The following is a 23618-nucleotide window of genomic DNA, read 5'->3' on the forward strand; positions in this document are numbered from 1 at the left end:
TTTCTCTCTCCATAGCTTCAGCTACCAAGATTCTTTATAATCTAAATATTATTTCTCTTGATTCTGTTCATCTTTAATGTTTACTTTTTACTTTCAAATGCATACATTTCAGAGTTTATAAACCACGTGCATACTGTTTTTGTTGCTTTCCCAACTATAGACATTTGCTTAGAAAATAACCATGTTCCGGGGCGCCTGGGTGGCGCAGTCGGTTAAGCGTCCGACTTCAGCCAGGTCACGATCTCGCGGTCCGTGAGTTCGAGCCCCGCGTCAGGCTCTGGGCTGATGGCTCAGAGCCTGGAGCCTGTTTCCGATTCTGTGTCTCCCTCTCTCTCTGCCCCTCCCCCGTTCATGCTCTGTCTCTCTCTGTCCCAAAAATAAATAAACGTTGAAAAAAAAAAATTTAGAAAATAACCATGTTCTGAAGAAAATTAATATATATATATATTTTTAACGTTTTTATTTCATTTTTGAGACAGAGACAGCATGAACAGGGGAGGGTCAGCGAGAGGGAGACACAGAATCTGAAACAGGCTCCAGGCTCTGAGCTGTCAGCACAGAGCCCGACGCGGGGCTCGAACTCACAGACCGCGAGATCATGACCTGAGCCAAAGTCGGCCGCTTAACTGACTGAGCCACCCAGGCGCCCCGAAAATTAATATTTTTAAATTGCTTGCTTCATAGCAAATGATCTCAGAAGGCAGATCGTTGACCTAGTTTTATTGTGGGTATTTATATATTGACTTTGGTTTTCCACAAGTAATTTATTTCCTTCTTGGTTTTTAATTAGTCTATACCTTTATTTGCAAGTATAAATCATAAATCCTCACTTTTCAAGGTTAATAAGTAGATTTTGATAAAACTTTGAATTACTTGAAACACACCCTGTGTCTTGACATACCAAGACTACAGCTGATTATTTAATACTTTTTTTCTCTTAACATTTTCTAAAAGTACTTATTAAAAGTGTGAGGTACAGTTGACCCTTGAACAATGTAGGGGTTAGGGGCACCAATCCCCACACAGTTAAAAATTCGTGTACAACTTTTGACTGCCCAAAAACTTAACTACGAATAGCCTGCTCTTCATAGGAAGCTTTACAAATAACATAGTCCATTAACACATTTTGTATGTTGTATATATTACATCCTTTGTTCTTATAGTAATGCCTAACTTTTCTTAAATTCTTTTGATATATCAAGGCTACATTCATCTTGTTGTTGTCGTTAATGTTGATGTTATTTATTTTGAGAGAGGGAGCGGGGAAGGGACAGAGAATCCCAGGCAGGCTCCCCACCCAGCATGGAACCCAACACAGGGCTCAATCCCATGACCATGAGATCATGACCCAAGCCGATAACAAGAGTCAGATGCTCAACTGACCGAGCCACTGAGGTGCCCCTCATCTGTCTTTTCAAATTATCACAAATGTCCAAAATATTGTCCTACTTATTTATTAAAGATTTTTATTTTTAAGTGATCTCCACACTTAATGTAGGACTCAAACTCACAACCCTGAGATCAAGAGCATGCTTTACTGCCTGAGCCAGCCTGGTACCCGTCTAATATATTTATTTTTACAAAATCCATGTATTGGTGAACCCACACCAAACACATGTTATTCAAGGGTCACCTATATTTGTGAAAGCTGCATATTTTGTAACTCTGTGTTGTATTTTGAGCACAGCATCAGGAATTTTGATAATTACCACCTGTAATTTCTCTTATGACCAGGACTGTTCTCACATTATTTTCAAAAGCATTTTGTTTCCTAAATATACATTGAGTAATTTCTACATGTTGGCTACTTATGCTAGGCACAGGAGTTCAAAATAAATGACATTGATCTTCTCAATGATTTCACAGTCTGGTGAACATCTTAAAATAGTACTTGATTTGTCTAAAAAAGGAGAGCCATTTATTACACATTCATAGAGTTGTCTGAGTAACTGAAGCTGATTCCTTAGAATTCTCAAAAATTTTTTAGGTTTATTTTTATTTATTTTGAGAGAGAATAGAGAGCAAGTGGGGGAGGGACAGAGAGAGGGAGAGAAAGAATCCTAAGCAGGCTCCTTGCTCTCAGCTCAGAGCCCAATGTGGGGCTTGAACTCCCAAACCGCGAGATCATGACCTGAGCTGAAGTCAGACTCTTAACTGACTGAGCCATGCCACCCAGGCACCCCTAAAATTCTAAAAATTTCTAAATGACAATCTTTAAACAAAATGCTTGAACATCTTCCTGCATTCTTCTGAGTAAACTGAACCATCTTAATTTTTTTCATTGTGATTTGCATTTATCATATGAACATTCATTATTTTCATTTTTGTTAATCAGTGTCTCATGCTGCCAGCTATTATTTTTGTACCTGTTAATTGTGTACTGTCTCTTTAAATTTCCAACTCTCTTATAATTTATTCCTAATTTGTTTGGGGTTACTTCTCCACATGTCCAGACTTTTTAGTTATTGCTATTTAAAGATCTGACTAATGCAGGGGCACCTGGGTAGCTCAGTTGGTTGGGCATCTGACTTCAGCTCAGGTCATGATCTTGCAGTCTGAGTTCAAGCCCCACGTCGGGCTCTGCGCTGACAGCTCAGAGGCTGGAGCCTGCTTCAGATTCTGTCTCCATCTCTCTCTGCCCCTCCCCTGCTCTCACTGTGTCTCTGTCTCTCAAAAATAAAATTAAAACATTTTTAAATTTTTTTAAAAAATCTGACTAATGCAGCGCCTGGGTGGCTAAGTTAAGCCTCCGACTCTCACTGTTCACGAGTTCTTGGGCTCTGTGCTGATAGCTCAGACCCTGGAGCCTGCTTCACGTTCTGTGTCTCCCTCTCTCTCTCTCTCTGCCCTTCCCCTCTTTGCACTCTGTCTCTCTCAAAAATAAATAAAAACATTATTAAAAAAAAAAAAACCATCTGACTAATGGCCTTAGGTTGATATGGTAAATCTCAGATTATATAACTTCATAAGCATTTTAGGTACACAAAAATAGATTCTGACTAAGGTATTTTCAGCTTCATTATTTTTGTTTTGTTTTGATTTTTTTCTTTTTTTTAATTTTTTTTTAAATTTACATCCAAATTAGTTAGCATATAGTGCAACAGTGATTTCAGGAGTAGATTCCTTAGTGCCCCTTGCCCATTTTGCCCATCCCCCCTCCCACAACCCCTCCAGCAACCCTCTGTATGTTCTCCATATTTAAGAGTCTCTTCTGTTATGTTCCCCTTCCTGTTTTTATATTATTTTTGCTTCCCTTCCCTTATGTTCATATGTTTTGTATCTTAAAGTCCTCATATGAGTGAAGTCATATGAGATTTGTCCTTCTCTGACTGACAAATTTTGCTTAGCATAATACCCTCTAGTTCCATCTATGTAGTTGCAAATGGCAAGACTTTATTCTTTTTGATTGCCGAGTAATACTTCATTGTATATATATATACCACATTTTCTTTATCCATTCATCCATCGATGGACAGTTGGGCTCTTTCCATACTTTGGCTATTGTTGATAGTGCTGCTATAAACATTGGGGTGCACGTGTCCCTTTGAAACAGCGCACCTGTATCCCTTGGATACATACCTGGTAGTGCAATTGCTGGGTCATAGGGTAGTTCTGTTTTCAGTTTTTTGAGGAACCTCCATACTGTTTTCCAGAGTGGCTGCACCAGCTTGCATTGCTACCAACAATGCAAAAGAGATCCACTTTATCCGCATCCTAGCCAACATCAGTTGTTGCCTGAGTTGTTAATGTTAGCCATTCTGACAGGTGTGAGGTGGTATCTCATTGTGGTTTTGATTTGTGTTTCCCTGATGCTGAGTGATGTTGAGCATTTTTTCATGCGTCAGTTGGCCATCCAGATGTCTTCTTTGGAGAAGTGTCTATTCATGTCTTTTGCCCATTTCTTCACTGGATTATTTGTTTTTTGGGTGTTGAGTTTGATAAGTTCTTTATAGATTTTGGATACTAACCCTTTATCTGCTATGTCGTTTGCAAATATCTTCTCCCATTCCGTCAGTTGCCTTTTAGTTTTGCTGATTGTCTCCTTCGCTGTGCAGAAGCTTTTTATTTTGATGAGGTCCCAGTAATTCATTCATTATCATTTTTTTAATGTTTATTTGTTTTGAGAGAGAGCAAGTGGGAGAGGGGTGGAGAGAGAGAATCTCAAGCAGGCTCCATGCTGTCAGCACAGAGTCCAGCGCAGGCTTGATCTCAGGAAGCTTGAGATCATGCCCTGAGCCAAAATCAAGAGCCAGATGTTCAACCAACTGAGCCACCCAGGTGCCCCAGCTTCGTTATCATTTTAAGGATTTTATTGTAGTTTCAATCTGTTTAGTTTCTTTGAATATTATATTGGTGGTCATACTTTTTAAATTTCAGTAAAAACTATCACAAAATGCAGAAGGCCATATTTTATATTTGTTCCATTTGTGTGAAATGTCCAGAAAGACAAATCTGTAGAAATAAAAAGTGGTTTACTGGTTGCCAGGGGTTGGAGGAAAGGGAAAATGGATAATGATAGCTGGTGGATATGGAGGTTTTTTGCGGGGGTTGGGTGGAGGTGATGCAGTATTCTGGAATTAGATAGTGATTATGGTTGAACAACTTTGTAAGTATACTGAAAACCACTGCATTATACTCTTTAAAAGAATGGATCTTATGTGAATTATATCTCAAGTTTTAAAATCTAAATTAAAGCAAATTTTCTAATAGACCATTCAAACCATATTCTGAAGTGGTTTCTTTCTAAATCTATACTTTTACTTTTGTCTTTTATTCATTGGTTTAGATTTTGAGTCTCTCAGATGTAATTTATTTATAGTGAAGGCATAATTTGTATTTTCCTTAGGGATAATATAAGTGTAGTTGTGCATTAAATGAAAATTTAGATAATCTACATTGTTTTTAAAGAAAAAACAAGTCTTCTTTACTTGAGATATTGATCTACTCTAACTGTAGGTATTAAGGAACAAACATGTGAGCCCTAAATAGCTAAAGAATTTTAAGGACTGTCATTTTAATAGGAAAGACCAGCAATACTTAAAACTAAAAACAAACCAAACTCTATTAATTTATTTTGCATTTTTCTTCATTAAGCATAAATTATAATATCTTTTTAAAGTGTAGGGGCACCTGGGTGGCTCAGTCGGTTAAGCGGCTGACTTCGGCTCAGGTCATGATCTCGGGGTCCGTGAGTTCGAGCCCCGCGTCGGGCTCTGTGTTGACAGCTCAGAGCCTGGAGCCTGTTTCAGATTCAGTGTCTCCCTCTCTCTGACCCTCCCCTGTTCATGCTCTGTCTCTCCCTGTCTCAAAAAAAAAAAAAAAAAAAAAAAGATAAAGTGTAAATTGTATATTGCCTCATGAGTTTTGTTTTCATTACTTGTTTTATTTCATTTTGATTGTTTTTATATTTAATTTTCTGGTTTTGTGATTTGTTCTATGTAACGTTTTCAGTATTTAAAACTTTTAACAGCAACATAATAAGTAATTTTTCATTCTATGTTTGAAAATGAGTAATTCCTTTGGTCTGTAAGTTATTAAACACAGTTTTTATTTTTTTATTTTTAGGCTATGGAGTTACTAGTCGAGAAGGCGATCAGTAGTGCTTCTAGTCCTCAGAGCCCTGGAGATGCACTGAGAAGAGTTTTTGAGTGCATTTCTTCAGGGATTATTCTTAAAGGTAAGTTTTGGCTCATTTTTAATGTTTGTGCATTTGATAGTTGAATAATAACTCTTTCTTTTACAAATGGATAATGCTAATGCCTTTTTTTTCTCTATGGTGATTGTAGGTAGTCCTGGACTTCTGGATCCTTGTGAGAAGGATCCATTTGATACCTTGGCAACAATGACTGACCAACAGCGTGAAGACATCACTTCCAGTGCACAGGTACCAGTGTATTCCTAATCCCAAAGTTTTGTTGGGTCACTGCCCTTAAGGTTTTTTGTGGGGTGTGTGTGTGTGTGTGTGTGTGTGTGTGTGTGTGTGTTTTAATGTTCATTTTATTTTTATTTTTGAGAGAGAAGGAGGGACAGAGAGGGAAAATCCCAAGCAGGCTTCGCACTGTTAGTGCTGAGCCCTATGCGGAGCTTGAACTAACTAACCATAAGATCATGACCTGAGCCGAAACCAGAGTCAGATGTTTAACTGACTGAGCCACCCAGGTGCCCCAAAGTTTTACCTTTTTTGTAATTGTCCTTTAGAAATCATTGTATAGTATTTTTTTTTTTCTTTTCAAGTTTTTAAATTCTAATTAGTTGGGGCATCTGGGTGGCTCAGTCATTTTAGTACCCAGCTCTTCATTTCAGCTCAGGTCATGATCCCAGAGCCATGGTATTGAGCCCCATGGCAGTATTAATGCTGAGTGTAGAGTCTGCTTAAGAGTCAGTCTCTCTCTCTCTCTCTCTCTCTCTCTCTCTCTCTCTCTCTGCCCCCGTCCCCTGCTCGCTCTCTCTCTCTCTCTCTCAAATTTAAAAAATAAGTAAATAAACACACACAGATAAATTCTAGTTAGTTACCATACAGTAAAATATTGGTTTCAGGAATAGAATTCAGTGATTCATTACTGACATATGACACCCAGTGCTCATCATAAGTGCCTTCCTAATACCCATCACCATCTACCACCCACCTTCCTCCATCAACGTTCAGTTTGTTGTCTATCTTTGTCTTTTTATGTTTCGTTTCCCTCTCTCTTTTTTTTTCCTCCCATATGTTCATCTTCTTCGTTTCTTAAATTCCACATATAAATGAAATCATATGGTATTTATCTTTCTCTTACTGACTCTAGCTCCATCCACGTTGCAAATGGCAAGGTTTCATTCTTTTTTTTATACTTTAGAACTTTTTCCTTAGTGTTTATTTTTGAGAGAGAGAGAGAGAGAGAGAGAGAAAGCTCACACACAGGAGCAGGGGAGGGGCAGAGAGAGAGAGAGAGAGGGAGAGGGAGCGCGCGCGCCAGGATCCGAAGCAGGCTCCACACATCCAGTTGAGGTTCGAACTCAGCAACCGTGAGATGACCTGAGCTGAGACAAGTGTCGGATGCTTAACTGACTGAGCCACCCAGGGTCCCCAAAGATTTCATTCTCTTTGATTGCTGTGTGTGTGTGTGTGTGTGTGTGTGTGTGTGTGTGTGTGTGTGTGTGTAGTGTTTATATATGCATAATGTGCATGTGTGGGTATTTATCAGTCAGTGGACATTTGAGCTTTCTCCATAGTTTGGCTTTTGGTTAATAATGATGCTGTAAACATCAGGGTGCCTGTACCCCTTTGAATTGTTTTTTGGTTGTTGTATCCTTTCTGTAAATACTTAGTAGTACAGCTGCTGAGTTGTAAGGTAATTCTGTTTTTAAGTTTTGGGGAACCTCTATAGTTTTTCTGAGTGGCTGCACAAGTTTGTATTCCCACCAACAGTGTAAGAGGGTTCCCCTGTCTCCACATCCTCACCAACACCTGTTGTTTCTTGTGTTGTTAATTTTAGCCATTCTGACAGGTGTGAGGTGCTATCTTATTGTGGTTTTGATTTGTATTTCCCTGATGATGAGTGATGTTGAGTATCTTTTCATGTGTCAGTTAGTCAATAGGATGTCTCCTTTGGGATGTATAGTATTTTTTTGTGCTTCTTTAGTAAGCCCTCGGAGGAGATATAATTTAAACTAGATTTCGCTAATATAATCTTAACTGCATTATTTTAACTATAATTTATATGTCTAAGTAAGTATATTATATAAATATAAAAATACCTCTGTATTTTCAGTGTCTTATTAAATCTGAATATTAGGTTATATATCATGATCAGTTTAGGAACTGTTTATGTCCTCTGGTTTTAAGAAGTGATGTGCTGTGTAGTTTTTGGTAGTTATTCCTATAATTTAGCCTCCCCTGCCACTGGAAAGGCTGTCTAATGTAGTTAATTAAAAATGTAGTCTCTGGAGTCAAGACTCTCTAGGTTTGAATATAAGCTCTTCCATCTTATCTATAAAACAAAGACCAAAGCAGTATCTATCTCAAGCAGGATTTGGGGGAGGATTAAATGAGTTAATGTGTATAACTATTAACTGTATCTGATATATGGAAGGATCATAATAAATGTTAGCTATTATCAGTTAACAGTTTTATCAGAAGAATTATGGAAAGGAAAAACTGTGTGAACCTAATGGAAAAAAAAAGTCTAAAACTCCTATAACTTTCCTTTTTTTTATTCCAAAATTGTACTAAGGGGAGAAAAGGCAACTAGCTATGAACAGAAATACTTCACTCTAAGATATTAAGTTGTTGGGCTTAAGTTCTTGATTTGTTGTCTCTTCTGGCAAGGGTAATTTAGAATTTGAAAGATGTTAAGATTAAATTGTGTCAAAAGTATATTAAGGGGTAATTGGTAGTAATAGAACCTTATGATTATCTTACAGACTTTATACAATTACTAATTCGTGTGTATTAGACAAGTTTTGTTTTTATTTCTCTGGGTTTAATTTTTTTGGGATGAAGATGGTTACCCTAAGTGGCTTTCTTTCTTCCTTGGTACTTAAAGAAGGAATTACTTACAAATTCTAAGGGAAATGAAATTTATGGTTGGGAACAGGGCATTCGAAAACAAATAGAATTCACTTTTGAAAGGCACTTTTTTTGTTTAAACGTGACTTCGAAGAAAGTGGTCTGACTTTAGGAGGTAGTGACAGATGTCCTTGTTAATAGTGAAGGAGTTAATTGCATTATTCCATTTCTGTAACATTCATAAAATAACATAAATACAGAGATGGAGAACAGAGTAGTGTTTCCTAGGAATTTGGGATGGGGGTAGGGATTGTTACAAGAAAGGGAGTCTTACAGTGATGGCACAGTTTAATATCTTTTTTTTTTTTAATGTTTGTTTATTTTTGAGAGACAGAGAGAGACAGAGCATGAGTGGGGAAGGAGCAGAGAGAGAGGGAGACACAGAATCTGATGCAGGCTCCAGGCTCTGAGATGTCGGCACAGAGCCCGACACAGGGCTCGAACTCACGAACCGCGAGATCATGACCTGAGCCAGAACCAAGAGTCCGACACTTAACTGACTGAGCCACCCAGGCGCCCCTAAAGTTTATTTTTTGAAAGAGAGCGTGCACAGTTGTGCACGTGAGCAGGGGAGGGACAGAGTGATTGAGGGAGAGAGAGAATCAATCCAAGCAGGCGCCACACTGACAGCACAGAGACTGATGCAGGGCTCAAACTCAAGAACTATGACTGGAGCCAAAACCAAGAGTCAGACTCTTTTTTTTTTTTTTTTTAATTTTTTTTTTTTTTAACGTTTATTTATTTTTGGGACAGAGAGAGACAGAGCATGAACTGGGGAGGGGCAGAGAGAGAGGGAGACACAGAATCGGAAGCAGGCTCCAGGCTCTGAGCCATCAGCCCAGAGCCTGATGCGGGGCTCGAACTCACGGACTGCGAGATCGTGACTTGAGCTGAAGTCGGACGCTCAACCGACTGAGCCACCCAGGCGCCCCAGCCAAGAGTCAGACTCTTAATCGACTGAGCCACCTGGGCGCCCTATGGTAGAAATGTATTAATATTCATTATTGTATACCAGGTATCTTTGGATATTTTCTGTTAATACAGAAAAAAGTTACTCTATCTTTCATAAGTCTCTCTCAGAGAATTTGTATTCTGTTATGGTAAATATTCCTAGTTCTGGCTTCAGAAAGTTGCCTGATAGCTTAAAGGAGATAGAGAAGCACCCACTACTGGTGAAAATCCAGAATTACAAACTAAATAGAATACCTTATCAAGTCCTTATGAACACAGATGATTTGGGGACTTTTAGGATTTCAAAAGCCAATATAATGTGGCACAAAGTTCTAAGGAACTGAAATTGTATAATTGGGGAAAGTTTTAGAATAGTAAATTCTCACACAGATGACTGTAACCAACAACTGTATCTCAGCTGAAGAAAATCAACAGGTATTAAAAATATTCTCAATAGCAGCCATTTGGAAAACAGACTCCGAGGTATATTCCCAAGATAACTGAAAACATGTCCACACAAAAACTTGTACAGGAATGTTCATAGCAGCATTATGCATAATTGCTAAAAAGTGGAGACATCCCAAATGCCCATCAACTGGTAAATGAATAAACAAATACAGTATATATTCTGTACAGCGGAATATTATTTAGTCATTTAAAGGAATGAAGTACTGATACATGCTATAACATGGATTAACCTTAAAAACCTTATTAAGTGAAAGAAGTCAGACACAAAGCTATATAATGTAGGAGTCCATTTATGTGAAATGTCCACAGTCTGCAAATCTTGTAGACATAGAAAAGCGGATTAGTGGTTGTCACTACCTAAGGGTGAAGGGGTTGAGGAATGACTGCCATTGAGTCATAGTTTTGCGGGCGGGGGCGGGGGGGGAGTTGTGTGTGAAAATGTTCTGAAATCAGTGGTTATGGTTGAACAACTTTGTTAAGTATACTAAAAAACACTGTACATTTTAGAAGGGTGATTCTTAGGATATGTTAATTATATCTCAAAAAAATAGTCTGGGGTGCCTGGGTGACTCCGTCAGTTAAGCTTCCCACTCTTGGTTTCAGCTGAGCTCATGATCTCACGGTAGTGAGTTTAAGGTCCAAGTCGTCAGGTTCTGCACTGACAGCGCAGAATCTGCTTGAGATTCTCTGTCTCCCTCTCTCTCTGCCCCTTCCCTGTTCATGTGTGTTCATTCTCTCTCTCTCTCTCTCTCTGTCTCCGTCTCTCTCAAAAATAAATAAATAAATGTAAAATTAAAAAAATAGTCTAAAGACGCCTGGGTGGCTTACTGTCAGTTAAGTGTCTGACTTCAGTTCAGGTCATGATCTCATAGTTTATGAGTTTGAGCCCTGCATCAAACTCTCTGCTGTCAGCACAGAGCCATCTTCAGATCCTCTGTCTCCCTCCTTCTCTCCCTCCCCAACCTCAAAAATAAGTAAACATTTTAAAGAAGTAGTCTAAACAGTTACATTGAAGGTTATAACCGTATAGTAAAATTTGCCATATAATCAGATGATTACATCTTCTTGAATTAGTTTATTCCCAGAAATTTGAGGAATAGATTATGTTTTGTGAAATCTTGTGACATTGATGCCTAACATATGTATGCCTGTGCGTACATAACCATGTAATGAAATTTTTATTTTTAGTTCATGAAGTAACAAGTTAAAGAAATGGCCTTTTTGTAAGCCTGAGGAAGTGTGTATATGTATATATGTGCAGCCTATACACATGGTCATCCACAGAAAAAATGGGAAAATACATGACTATAAACCAAACAGGGATTTACTGCATGACTGAGAGACACTTTGTTTTGCTGTATATTGTTTCAAGGCTTTAAAAAATTTTTTTAATGTTTGTTTATTTTTGAGAGACAGAGAGACAGAGAGACAGACCGGGTACAATCAGGGGAGAGGCAGAGAGGGAGAGAGACACAGAATCTGAAGCAGGTTCCAGGCCTCGAGGTGTCAGCCCAGAGCCTGACATGGGGTTTGATCTCATAAACCCTGAGGTCATGAACTAAGCTGAAGTTATGTGCTCACCTGACTGAGCCACCCAGGTGCCCCTCAAGATTTTTTCAAATGAACATAATACTGAATTTTTTTTAAGATTTATTTTTTAATTTAGGTTTTAAAAAGCAAAATAGCATGTATACAGAAAAGTCTGAACATATAAAACAACAGTATTTCACAGTATTTCAGTTGTGAAACTAATATTATTGAAGTTATTTCACCAAATATGCTTTTTTATATTGTTACATGGAGACCTAAACCTAGTTAAGAATGAATATTTTTGTCTTTAAAATTAACTCTGAATTTTGGCTCTTTTTGTTGCAGTTTGCATTGAGACTCCTTGCATTCCGCCAGATACACAAAGTTCTAGGCATGGATCCATTACCCCAAATGAGCCAACGTTTTAACATCCACAACAACAGGAAACGAAGAAGGGATAGCGATGGAGTCGATGGATTTGAAGCTGAGGGGAAAAAAGACAAAAAAGATTATGATAACTTTTAAAAAGTTTCTGTAAATCTGCAGTGTTAAAAACAACAGGTGCCCATTCGTTGGTTGTTTTTCATTCATAATAATGTCTACTTTGAAAAGTTTATCAAGAATTTAAAGAATTTCATGGAAGAACCAAGTTTTTCTGTGACATTAATATCTTAATGTACAGTGTTAGGTATTATATTGAATGGAAAGACACCCAAAAAAAAAATTGTGCTCCAACTAGGGGAAAAACAGCGGTTCAGATTTTTTCCCCATTATTTTGGTTTTATTTACTGGTTGCCCTAGCTCCCCCTATTTTTGTGTCTTTTATTAACTAGTCTTATTAAATCTTTACTGTATTTAATGCAGTATTTGTGCTTCAGTTGCTATGTGTATTTTGATATTTTTATTTAGTTTTGTTTGCTCTTTGACACTAGATGTTACTTTGTGTTATAGATGATATCCTTTGCCCTTCTTAATATTTTACAGCAGTACGTTTTTTTGTAACGTGGAACTGCAGAATTTTTTCTTTTTGTTTTATTCTGTATGTGATGGATTTCAACACAAAAAGTTATCCTGCCATTTAAGTGCTCAGAACTGAATGTTTCTGCAGATCTTGTGGCATTTGTCCCTAGTGTGATATATAAAGGTGTAATTAAGACAGATTTCTGTTAATCTAATCAAGTTTGCTGTTAGTTGTGCATTAGCAGTATAAAAGCTAATATATACTATATGGTCTTGCAACAGTTTTAAAGCCTCTGCATAATTGATAATAAAAATGCATGACATTTTTGTTTTTAATAGACTTTTAAAATTATAATTTTAGGTTTGACACGTAGATCTTTGTACAGTTGACTTTTTGACATAGCAAGGCCAAAAATAACTTTCTGAATATTTTTTTCTTCTGCATAAGTGGAAAGGGCATTTTTCATATATAAGTGGGCTAACCAATATTTTCAAAAGAACTTTATCATTGTGCAACTAACAACAGTAACTAGCCCTTAATTATGATGACAGTTCCTTATTGGTGTGTGTGAGATTACTCTAGCAAACTATTACAGTGTAACACAGTTGAATGATTCCTCCCCCTGCCCATCACCCACATAATTTACAGTTCTCTTAACAGTGAGGTTGATAAAGTATTACTGATAAAAAATTAAGGTTATCTAAGGAGAAAAACCAGAAAATTATTTGGTGTGGCCATCTTACATGCTTATGTGTCCTACAAAAAGCTAAATATTCTAGCAGTGGTGTAATGAGAAGTTACATCTTACTGTTGATGTATGTATGCTCTGGTACACAGATGTCATTTTGTTGTCACAGCACTACAGTGAAATACACAAATAAAAACTTAAATTCATATAATGACTTAAATGTATTATATGTTAGAATTGACTCATAAACTACTTTTGCTTTGAAATGACTTATGCTTCAGTAAAACCATATTCAAGTTTTTTGGGTACTTACATCTTGTTATGCTACCTGAGCACATAATTTCAGAAGAATTTATAATTCAGTAGTCTATTGGCTTAACTTCTTAATTTGGTCAGAATCTTTCCCTGGACCCTTAGAGAACCAGGAAACCGTAGGAGATGACTACCAGAGAACTAGAACAAGAAACTTGGGCTTTTTTACCAATTTTGTCACATATACTATGTAACATTGGCAAGCCTTTTTTTTTTTTTTTTAAATGTTTCTAGGTCTCCTTTTACTCTTTTGAATAATTAGTTGCCCAGTAAAATTTTGGAATTTTGTTTTTCACAGTTCTCTTGAGAGAGAAGGCAAGAACTGACATTTTGTCACGCACTAATGACACAACATACCATGCTTGGTCATTTCCCGTTTTAACCTATCATAACGATAAGAATAAGTGACAGTGCTGTATTTCTTATTTTTCAGATGAGAACACTGAAGCCCAGAGTGGCTAACTAACAAAAGATCACAGATCCACTTATGTGACAGGATTGAAATTGAGTCAGGTTTCAGTAGGAGCTATAGTTAGCGCCGTTTAAATTTTTTATGAAAATAAATGTTTCAGTACTACTTATTTTTTGCATGATGTAATGGTTTCATAGTTGTGGCTAGACCCACATTAACCATCTTGTGTGAAATAACTTGGATTTGTTAATATCTTCTGCTTTGACAATTTTTTAAAGAAAACTATAAACTTTAGTTAAAAGAGGCATTGGTTATCACCCTGAGAATACATTCTGGAATCAGTTGTTTTGGTAACTAATTATTAGTTATTCTCTGCATCTCAGGCTGGCTTTCCCTGTTACTGTGTTACAGTAATTTAATGATGACCGTAATAAAACAAATTGATTCCTCTCACCTACCTCCATTTAAATGATACACTCCAAATTAGAATTTTCTTTTTCTTCACCACTACTATTTCTTCTGTTTCTTTGGATAAGTTAGAATTGAAAATGCAGAACTGCATGAACAGCATAGCAAAAGATCTCTAGTTTTTATTGTTTTTTTCAATGTTTATTCATTTTTTGAGAGAAAGAGAGCGATTGGGGGAGGGACCAGGAGAGAGGGAAACACAGAATCTGAAGCAAGCTCCAGGCTCCAAGCTGTCAGCACAGAGCCTGATGCAGGGCTCAAGCTCCTGAATGGTGAGATCATGACCTGAGCCAAAGTCAGATGCTCAACCGACTGAGACACCCAGGCACCCCCAGATCTCTGGTAAGTCAAGAGTATTTTAAGTAATTTTTTCCTGCTTGTTAACAAAAACATGAATAAAGATTTTTCCCAATAAAGGGCAAATTTTATAGTGTCCTAGAAAGATAATGTTCATAGCATTGGTCTCAAATTTGACTATTCCATGAGAGTTGTCTGGAGAACATTCTAAAAAGATTGAGGAGGGCCAGAATAAGCCTAATTAGGAATGTGCTCTTCTCTCTCCTCTCCCTTCTCTTCTCTCCTCTCTTCTCTCTCCTCTCCTCTCTCCTCCTCTCCTCTCTCCCTCTCCCTCCTCTCTCCCTCTCCCCTCTCCCTCTCCCTCTCCCTCTCCCTCTCCCTCTCCCTCCCTCTCTCCCTCTCTCCCTCTCTCCCTCTCTCCCTCTCTCCCTCCCTCTCCTCTCTCCCTCTCTCCCTCTCTCCCTCTCTCCCTCTCTCCCTCTCTCCCTCTCTCCCTCTCCTCTCTCCCTCTCTCCCTCTCTCCCTCTCTCCCTCTCCCCTCTCCCCTCTCCCCTGTCTCCGAGAGAGAATTCCACGCAGGCTCCATGGTTTCTTGCTCAGCGCAGACCCAATGTAGGCTTCAAACCTAGGAACTGTGAGATCATGACCTGAGCTGAAGTCAAGAATCTGACACTTAACCAACTGAGCCACCAGGCACCCCAAGGCTGTACATTTTAAGATGGCTTTCTTGTAGGTATTTACTTGAATGGATGGTTTACACACACGTTTAAAATTTTAAAGGTGTAAAGGAATATATGGCTTAAAAGGTCTGCCTCTTGTGTTGCCCCTTCCCAGAGGCAGTCAGTGTTATCCATTGTATGTCCTTCCACACATGGTCTGTGCATGTGGCATGAACGTGTACACCTCTTTGCTTTTTTACAAATGGCTGCATACTGGGCTTATTCTGCACCTGCCTTCCTTTCCTTTAAATATCTGAGTCCTAGAGATTATTCCATATCAGTACACATAGGGAAATTGCATTTTTGTCAAGCACTATAAGATCATTCAAATTAGAATTTTTTTTCTTTAAGTATAGGTGGTTCTGATTGAGTGGTACATTGGTCATTCTTGAATAAATGTGCGTTATAGCAGTGACCATCATTTACTCTAGAGTTCAAAAGCTATTTTGTGTGTTTTTGTGTATACATTTGTTTAAATAAGTTCTATGCCCAGCATGGGGCTTAAACTCATAACCCTGAGATCAAGAGTCACATGCTCTACTGCCTAAGCCATTGAGGCATCCCTACAAAACTGTACCTTAAATTTTGTATTCTAAGTTTTTTTTTTTTTTTTTTTTTTTTAATCAGCCACACATTATATATGGCAATATATATGACTGGATGGCTCAGTCCGGTAAGTATTTGACTCTTGATACATTGGCTCAGGTTATGATCTCATCTCACAGTCATGAGATCAAGCCCGGTGTTGGGCTCCACACTGAGCATGAAGTCTGCTTGAGATTCTCTCTCTCCCTCTGCCCTCTTCTCTCAAAAAAAATAAAAATCTTGAAATGTTAATGCTTAAAGTAGGGGTTTGGAGGGAAGTTCAAACCTACATTACCAATAACAGCTAATTTTGGTGAGATAGCATTGGAACTTCTAACCTGGAAGGAACTCCCTGTGTCCCTTATCTGATATCCAAAGAGAGAGAAACGTATCCTTAGCATTGGTTCACACCAATGTTCAGTTTGGTGTTCAGTTCTGGGCTGCTTCTTATTGATGTTGTTGTTGTTAACTGAGCTTTAGCCCAATGTGGGGCTTGAACTCACAACCTTGAGATCAAGAGTCATTTGCTCTACTGTCTGAGCCAGCCAGGTGCCTGTCTCAGCATTTGTTGTTGAGTGATAACTTGGAGTGACCAAGGTAGTGAAAATTTGAAACTAAACTCTACAGTTAGAACCACAGCACAGGAGGAACAAGAGATGTGGGGGAGAGAAAGGATTAGAAGTATCTTCAAATATGAATATCTATAGAAAGCATAGTTTTTGAAAATGTTAACTGCAACAATAAAATAGATGAATGTCACTGGAAAGAAGTTGGTGCCTGTGTTCAAATATAACCACCTGCTTAACATTTTGGTTAAAGGTTCTGGCATTAAGTATGAAAGTATATAAGCTAACCAGATCTTTTCAAAGTTGAAGATGCTGTTACCAGGAATACCTCAGATACTTGGAGGTTCAGTTCTAGACCACCATAACATAGTAAATGTCACAATAAAGTGAGTCAAATGAATTTTTTGGTTTCCCTATATATAGATAGAAGTTATGTTCATCTATTAAGTGTGCAATACCATTGTGTCTTTAGTAAACATTGTACAGGGGCATTTGGGCAGCTCAGTTGAGTCATTTAAGTGTCTGACTCTTGATTTCGGCTGAGGTCATCATCTCACAGTTTGTGAGTTCCAGCCTGGCGTCGAGAGAGAGGTGAGCGTGTGTACTCTCTCAAAATAAATACATAAACTTAAAAAAAAAAAAATGTACATACCTTAACTCTAAAAAATAAAAAAATTAAAATTTTAAGAAAACAATTTTTAAAGCAAAATGCTAAGCATCATCCATGCTTTCAGTGAGTCATAATCACTGATGACAGATCACCATAACAATTATAATAATAATGAAAAAGTTTGAAATATTTTGAGAATTAGCAAATGTGACACAAAGACACTATGTGAGCAAGTGCTATGAGAAAAATGGCACTGAGAGACTTGCTTGATGCACAGTAGCCACAAACCATCAATTTGTAAAAAAACAAAAACCACACAGTATCAGGGCACCTGTCTGGCTCTCAGTTAAGTGTAGGACCTCAGCTCAAGACATGATCTCATGGTTCATGTTTTGAGCCTCGCCTCAGGCTCTGCTGTCGGTGCAGAGCCCACTTTGGATCCTCTGTCCCCCTCTCTCCCTGCCCCTCCCCTGCTCGTGTGTACTCGCACTCTCTGTCAAAAATAAACATTAAAAAAATTACAAATTTATTTATTTTGAGAGAGAGCATGTACGAGGGAGCACATGAGTAGGGGAGGGGCAGAGAGGGAGAGAGAATCCTAAGCAGGCTCTGCACTGTCAGCACAGAACCCAATGTGGGCTCTGGCTCATGAACCGTGAGATCAGGACCTGAGCTGAAGTCAAGAATCAGACGCTTAACCGACCGAGCCATCCAAGCACCCCTAAAAAAAAAAAAGAAAAAAAATCTTTAAAAATAAAAAAAGCCTCAGTATCTGTGAAGGGCAGAAATAAAGCAAAGTACAATAAAATGTGATATGCCTTTATACTGTTAGTCCATGTGCCTAGTAAAGATCATTTGAATAGAATTCAAATAGCCATTGTCTCAAAGTTGATAATTATTTCATGGCAGCCAAAATGCAGGCATGAATAAGATTTCGGCAAAGTGGAGGCTGGTTTTGCTCTATACCTTGTTAAATTTTCCCTTGTTTTCCATGGCATTGAAATTCCTGGTTCGTTGGTTTTATTTCCTCCTACCGCTCTGAACATTCCTTTTGTGCTGCTGCTTCTAGGTGGCACTTTCCATGGTTCTGTCATCAACATCTTCTGCATGTGTACATGCTATTGATGATCTCATCCACCTTTCAGGATTTAGATACTCCCTTTGTTAAAATTATTTCCAAATCCTGCCTTTTTCCAAACTCCAGTCTATTCAGCCTACAACCCCCAGATTATTCCTCCTAAAGCATCTGTTTGATTATGTCACTGCTACTCAAGATACCTTCAAGCAACTCTACATCAATGTACTGAACAGTATGTATTCATCCTCACAACATTGTATTTGCTACACACGAGTAAACTAGGGTTTGAGATTAAGTAACTTGCTGTTTCTGTAATAAAAGGTCACTTGAATGATAGAGCTTCTTGAATTGGGTCAGATCATCAGAAAGCTACATATTTGGAGAGTTCTTTGACTTCAAAGCCAGAGCATTTAACCTTTATGCCATGTACTTCCCATAGATGTATCCTGCAGCTAAGCCTCTTTCTGTACAATTTTAATGCTTAAGACATGAATTTTAAGTATCCCAAATTTTGGTCTATTCCAAAGGCCTACCCATCAGCCCTTTTCCACTCTTCAGATTCTGAAGAATTCACAACACTACTTCTTTTTCAAAGGTCAGTGGTTAAGTAATAATAGGAAAAGGGAATGCCATCTCCATTGCTCTGCATTTTAACCTTTACCTGAGCCAGAAGTCATATCTTATGTACTATATCCAGGATATAGCTATGTCTTATTTGGCCCAAACTGTTAAAAACAGCCAAGGGGCACCTGCGTGGCTCAGTAGGTTGAGTGTCTGACTTCAGCTCAGGTCATGATCTCACAGTTTGTGGGTTTGAGCCCCGCATCAGGTTCTGTGCTGACAGCTCAGAGCCTGGATCCTGCTTCGGATTCTGTGTCTTCCTCTCTGCCCCTCCCCTCCTCATTCTCTGCCTCTGTCTGTGTCTCAAAAATAAAATAAACAGGGGCGCCTGGGTGGCGCAGTCGGTTAAGCGTCCGACTTCAGCCAGGTCACGATCTCACGGTGAGTTCGAGCCCCGCGTCGGGCTCTGGGCTGATGGCTCAGAGCCTGGAGCCTGTTTCTGATTCTGTGTCTCCCTCTCTCTCTGCCCCTCCCCCGTTCATGCTCTGTCTCTCTCTGTCCCAAAAATAAATAAAAAACGTTGAAAAAAAAATTTAAAAAAAAATAAAATAAAATAAACATTAATTTTTTTTTCTGCAGTTTTATACCTTTATTTGACAATCAGCAATTCTCATCCACATTAACAGTCTGTAGATTTTTGAAAGTGGCGACAGGTACATAGGTAACCAATGTATAGAGCTTGTTTGGTGAATCCTCATCCTCGTTACTTTTTCTGGACACAACCGCACACGGATACAGTACGGAACATTCCTTATTCCTTTGGCCCAGACAGCTTTGTTGAGCCTGGTGTCAATGTGCATATCTGGGGTTCCCATCCCCTGCATAGCAAATTTCCGGATCTCTTTGAGTGCCCGAGCGGCACGCTTCTTGAAACCCACTCCATGGATGCGCTTGTGAATGTTGATGGTGTATTCTCTGGTCACTACCTCGTTGATGGCAGAACAGTCCTTCTTCTCGCCACCCTTCTTGGCAGGAGCCATCCTGCCAGGCCCGGGTTGGAAAGGAAGACCACGAGGTATTGTGGGAGAGGGAAAGCAGCCTAAAAAAAATTCTTTTTAATTTTTTTTTTTTAACGTTTATTTATTTTTGAGACAGAGACAGAGCATGAACAGGGGAGGGGCAGAGAGAGAGGGAGACACAGAATCCGAAACGGGCTCCAGGCTCTGAGCTGTCAGCACAGAGCCCGATGTGGGGCTCGAACTCACGGACCGTGAGATCATGACCTGAGCCAAAGTCGGACGCTTAACCGACTGAGCCACCCAGGCGCCCCCCCCAAAATTTTTTTTAAACAGCCAATGTTAAAGAACAATTTCACAGGGGCACTTGGGTGGCTCAGTCAGTTAAGCATCTGACTGGATTTCAGCTCAGGTCATGATCTCACAATTCTTGAGTTCAAGCCCCACCTCTGACTCTGTGCTGGCAGTACAGAGCCTGCTTGTGATTCTTTCCCTCTCTCTGCCCCTCCCCTGCTGGTGCTCTTTCTCTCTCTCTCTCTCAAAATAAATAAATAAACTTAAAAAAAAAAAAAGAAAAGAAAAATTTCACAGGAAATCCCAATTTGACTTCTCTTGAAAAAATGGAAGATCTGATGACAGAGGGCATGTGTTCCTCTGTGGTAACAATTAACTGAAGCTGAGAGGAATGGCTATTCCCTCTGGTGGACAAGTTTAAGACCGTCTTCTCTGGAAAGTTTATCACAGCCTCTACCATTCCCTATTTTGTCTACCAGGCTGGCCTTGTGTGCATTTGATTTTATGACATTAGAGACCCCAGTCATTTTACCTATGGACTCCTAAATTTAGTGTGTGAACACATCTCTTAAACTGAGGCATAATCTCAAAAATTACTTTCAGTTCCCAAATTCTTCAATTCTGTGATCACATGTTTCTCTTCTTAAACACTAGGATACTTGATGTCCCTCACACTTAGTATAAAGGACAGTCATAGGGGCGCCTGGTTGGCTCAATCGGTGGAACATGTAACTTGATCTCAGGGTTGTGAGTTCAAGCCCCATGTTGGGTGTAGAGATTACTTTTAAAAATAAATAAAATCTCAAAGACTGTCATAAACACTCAATGCACTTCCTTCATTGATTGTTTCAAGAGAAATGTCAGGAAGGAGACCTAAAATTTAAGCAAACTACATATTCAGGGAATCCTTTATTTCAAAGCAGAGACCAAAATCTCCCAGAAATCTCATGGTAATGTTGGAGCAGCCGGTCTGTCCTCCTGTCTGCTCTTTGGTTGGACTTAATGAAAGAGGTAGAAGAATCAGTGGGAGCTGATGAGGAGCAAAGATGGGCTCAAAGGAAAATAAGATTTTCTAGATGACAAAACTCTTAATTGTATGAGTTTTTAGGGGCACCTGGGTGGCTCAGTTGGTTGAGCATCCAACTTCAGCTCAGGTTATGATCTCACCGTTCATGAGTTCTAGCCCTGTGTCGGGTTCTGAGCTGACAGCTTGGAGCCTCGTTCAGATTCTGTGTCTCCCTTTCTCTCTGCCCCTCCCCCGTTCACACTCTGTCTCTCTCTGTCTCTCAAAACTGAATGAAAATTTTTAAAAAAATTGTATGAGTTTCTAAATTTTTTCTTTTTATGAAATTTAGTGTACAACAAAGGAGATGAAAAGGAGAGGGCTTAGTCTACAGTAAAGTGGAAAGGCAGCTACACCTAAATTATTAATTGAAACCACATTTAGATATTTTTAATGTTTATTTTTGAGAGAGAAAGGAAGTGGGGAAGGGGCAGAGAGACCAGGGGACAGAGAATCTGAAGTGGGCTCTGCACTGATAACAGTGAGCTCAATTCAGGGCTTGAACTCACGAACCTCATGAACTGTGAAATGACGACCTGAGCCAAAGATGGATACTCAACTGATTGAGCCACCCAGGTGCCCCTTGAAACCAATTTATGAGTGCCAGTTCGCAGTAAAATGAAGTAAGCACCCTCATCCCTATCTGTCCCTCTGAATGTAATTATAAAATGTGGCTAAAATACATAAAACAACAGTTTGAGGACTCTGAAACAACTAATGGCAGGCAGATTGGAGAAGACAAGAACTGACGTATCATCAAACTTAACAGTTGACCACATTTCCCCCTTCCAGAGGTAAAATCACTGCTTAGCCATGAATTTGAATAGAGCCATGGAAGTGTGTGGCAGGCAGCAGTAACTAAAGCCCCAGCTGGAACTTTTCCTGGCCAGAGGATTGAAAGGGGGAGTCCTGGGTAACTAGAACATACTGGGCAGACTGGGGAGAGGGAGAAGCTAGGGTAAGTGACCCCATAAAGTTACCTATGAGTAACTTCACAATGATTTTTTCTGGTGCCCAACCTCAACTTATTTTATGAGGCCAACATTACCATGATATCAAAACCAAATAGGGGCGCCTGGGTGGCGCAGTCGGTTGAGCGTCCGACTTCAGCCAGGTCACGATCTCGTGGTCCGCGAGTTCGAGCCCCGCGTCGGGCTCTGGGCTGATGGCTCAGAGCCTGGAGCCTGTTTCCGATTCTGTGTCTCCCTCTCTCTCTGCCCCTCCCCTGTTCATGCTCTGTCTCTCTCTGTCCCAAAAATAAAATAAAACGTTGAAAAAAAAATTTAAAAAAAAAAAAAATAAAAATAAAAAACCAAATAAACACAGTTCAAAGAAAGCTCAGGACTGTCTGGCTGGCTCAGTTGGTAGAGCACGTGACTGGATCTCAGGGTTATGAGTTCAAGCCCCACATTGGGTATAGAACTTACTTTAAAAAAAAGTTCAGACCAATGTACCTGATGAAATTAGATTGAAGAACCCTTAATGAGAGATTTATCAAATCATATCCAGCAATATATGTGAAGAATAATATACTACAACCAAGTGGAGTTTATCTTAGGAATATAAAGTGGGCTCAATAAATGAAAATCAATCAACATACAAATTTTACTACTAAAAGTATGAAACTACCATATCCCAGAATAAAATTTAAAGTCAAGGGGCACCTGGGTGGCTCAGTCAGTTGAGTGTCCGACTTTGGCTCATGCCATGATCTTACGGTTCGTGGGTTTGAGCCCCACATCGGGCTCTGTGCTGACAGCTCAGAGCCTGGAGCCTGCTTTGGATTCTGTGTCTCCCTCTCTCTATCCCTCCTCAGCTTATGTGCATTCTCTTTCAAAAATAAATAAAACTTTAAAAATGTTAAAAAAATGATAAAAATAAAGTCAAATAACTGGGGAAGCCATTACACCATAATATAACAGTTGGTATTAATAAAGATACTCAAGTCATTTGTATCTGATTCCACTAAGAAAAGAATTGGACACAGGCATAAAGATTTGTTACCTAAATGGTCAAGAATTAAACAAATGGAACATGCATGTAGTGAACCATTGCATATAATGTTGTAGCTATGTACTCACTGGCATACCGAGATGTTCACAAATAATACATGTAAAACAAGTATCTGTGTAAGAGTCCACTATTGCCGTACAAGCATCTACATATGTATACACATCATAGAAAAAGTTCTAACTCAAAACTGTTAGCACTGGTTATCTCTGGGTTACAAGATCCTCAATGACTTTTTTAAGAGATGCAGATGATTTGACAATGAACATGGAATACTTTGGTAATAAATAATAAGATAAATTTCTGTTTGAAAGTGTAAATGAACAATATACATGAGTGGACAATTCTCAAAAAAAATACAAATGGCTGATAACCATATGAAAACAAAATTTCAACCTTACTACTAAGAAAACACATGCAAATTATTTTTAAAAGGTCATAGACCTTTTGTCAGCCAGATTTACAAAGATTATAAAGATTG

General features: G+C 38.9%; 1 protein-coding gene and 1 pseudogene across 3 annotated transcripts in view; one reads left to right on the forward strand and one right to left on the reverse strand.

The window, feature by feature from the left end:
* Positions 1–13360, forward strand: part of ZFR (zinc finger RNA binding protein) — an 85600-nt gene extending 72240 nt beyond the window's left edge. For 2 of the 3 annotated variants that reach the window (XM_047825347.1, XM_047825441.1), the window contains 3 exons: positions 5566–5677; positions 5787–5884; positions 11843–13360. In XM_047825347.1, the coding sequence (XP_047681303.1) occupies positions 5566–5677; positions 5787–5884; positions 11843–12022 (390 nt within the window). In that variant the 3' untranslated portion in view covers positions 12023–13360. Of the gene's footprint in view, positions 1–5565; positions 5678–5786; positions 5885–11842 lie in introns of those variants that run through there. The other variant, XR_007145360.1, reaches the window with a different exon arrangement.
* Positions 6374–23618, reverse strand: part of LOC125148290 (60S ribosomal protein L31-like) — a 40758-nt pseudogene continuing 23513 nt past the window's right edge.

This window comes from Prionailurus viverrinus, chromosome A1 (assembly GCF_022837055.1).
Source record: "Prionailurus viverrinus isolate Anna chromosome A1, UM_Priviv_1.0, whole genome shotgun sequence".
Lineage (NCBI taxonomy): Eukaryota > Metazoa > Chordata > Mammalia > Carnivora > Felidae > Prionailurus > Prionailurus viverrinus.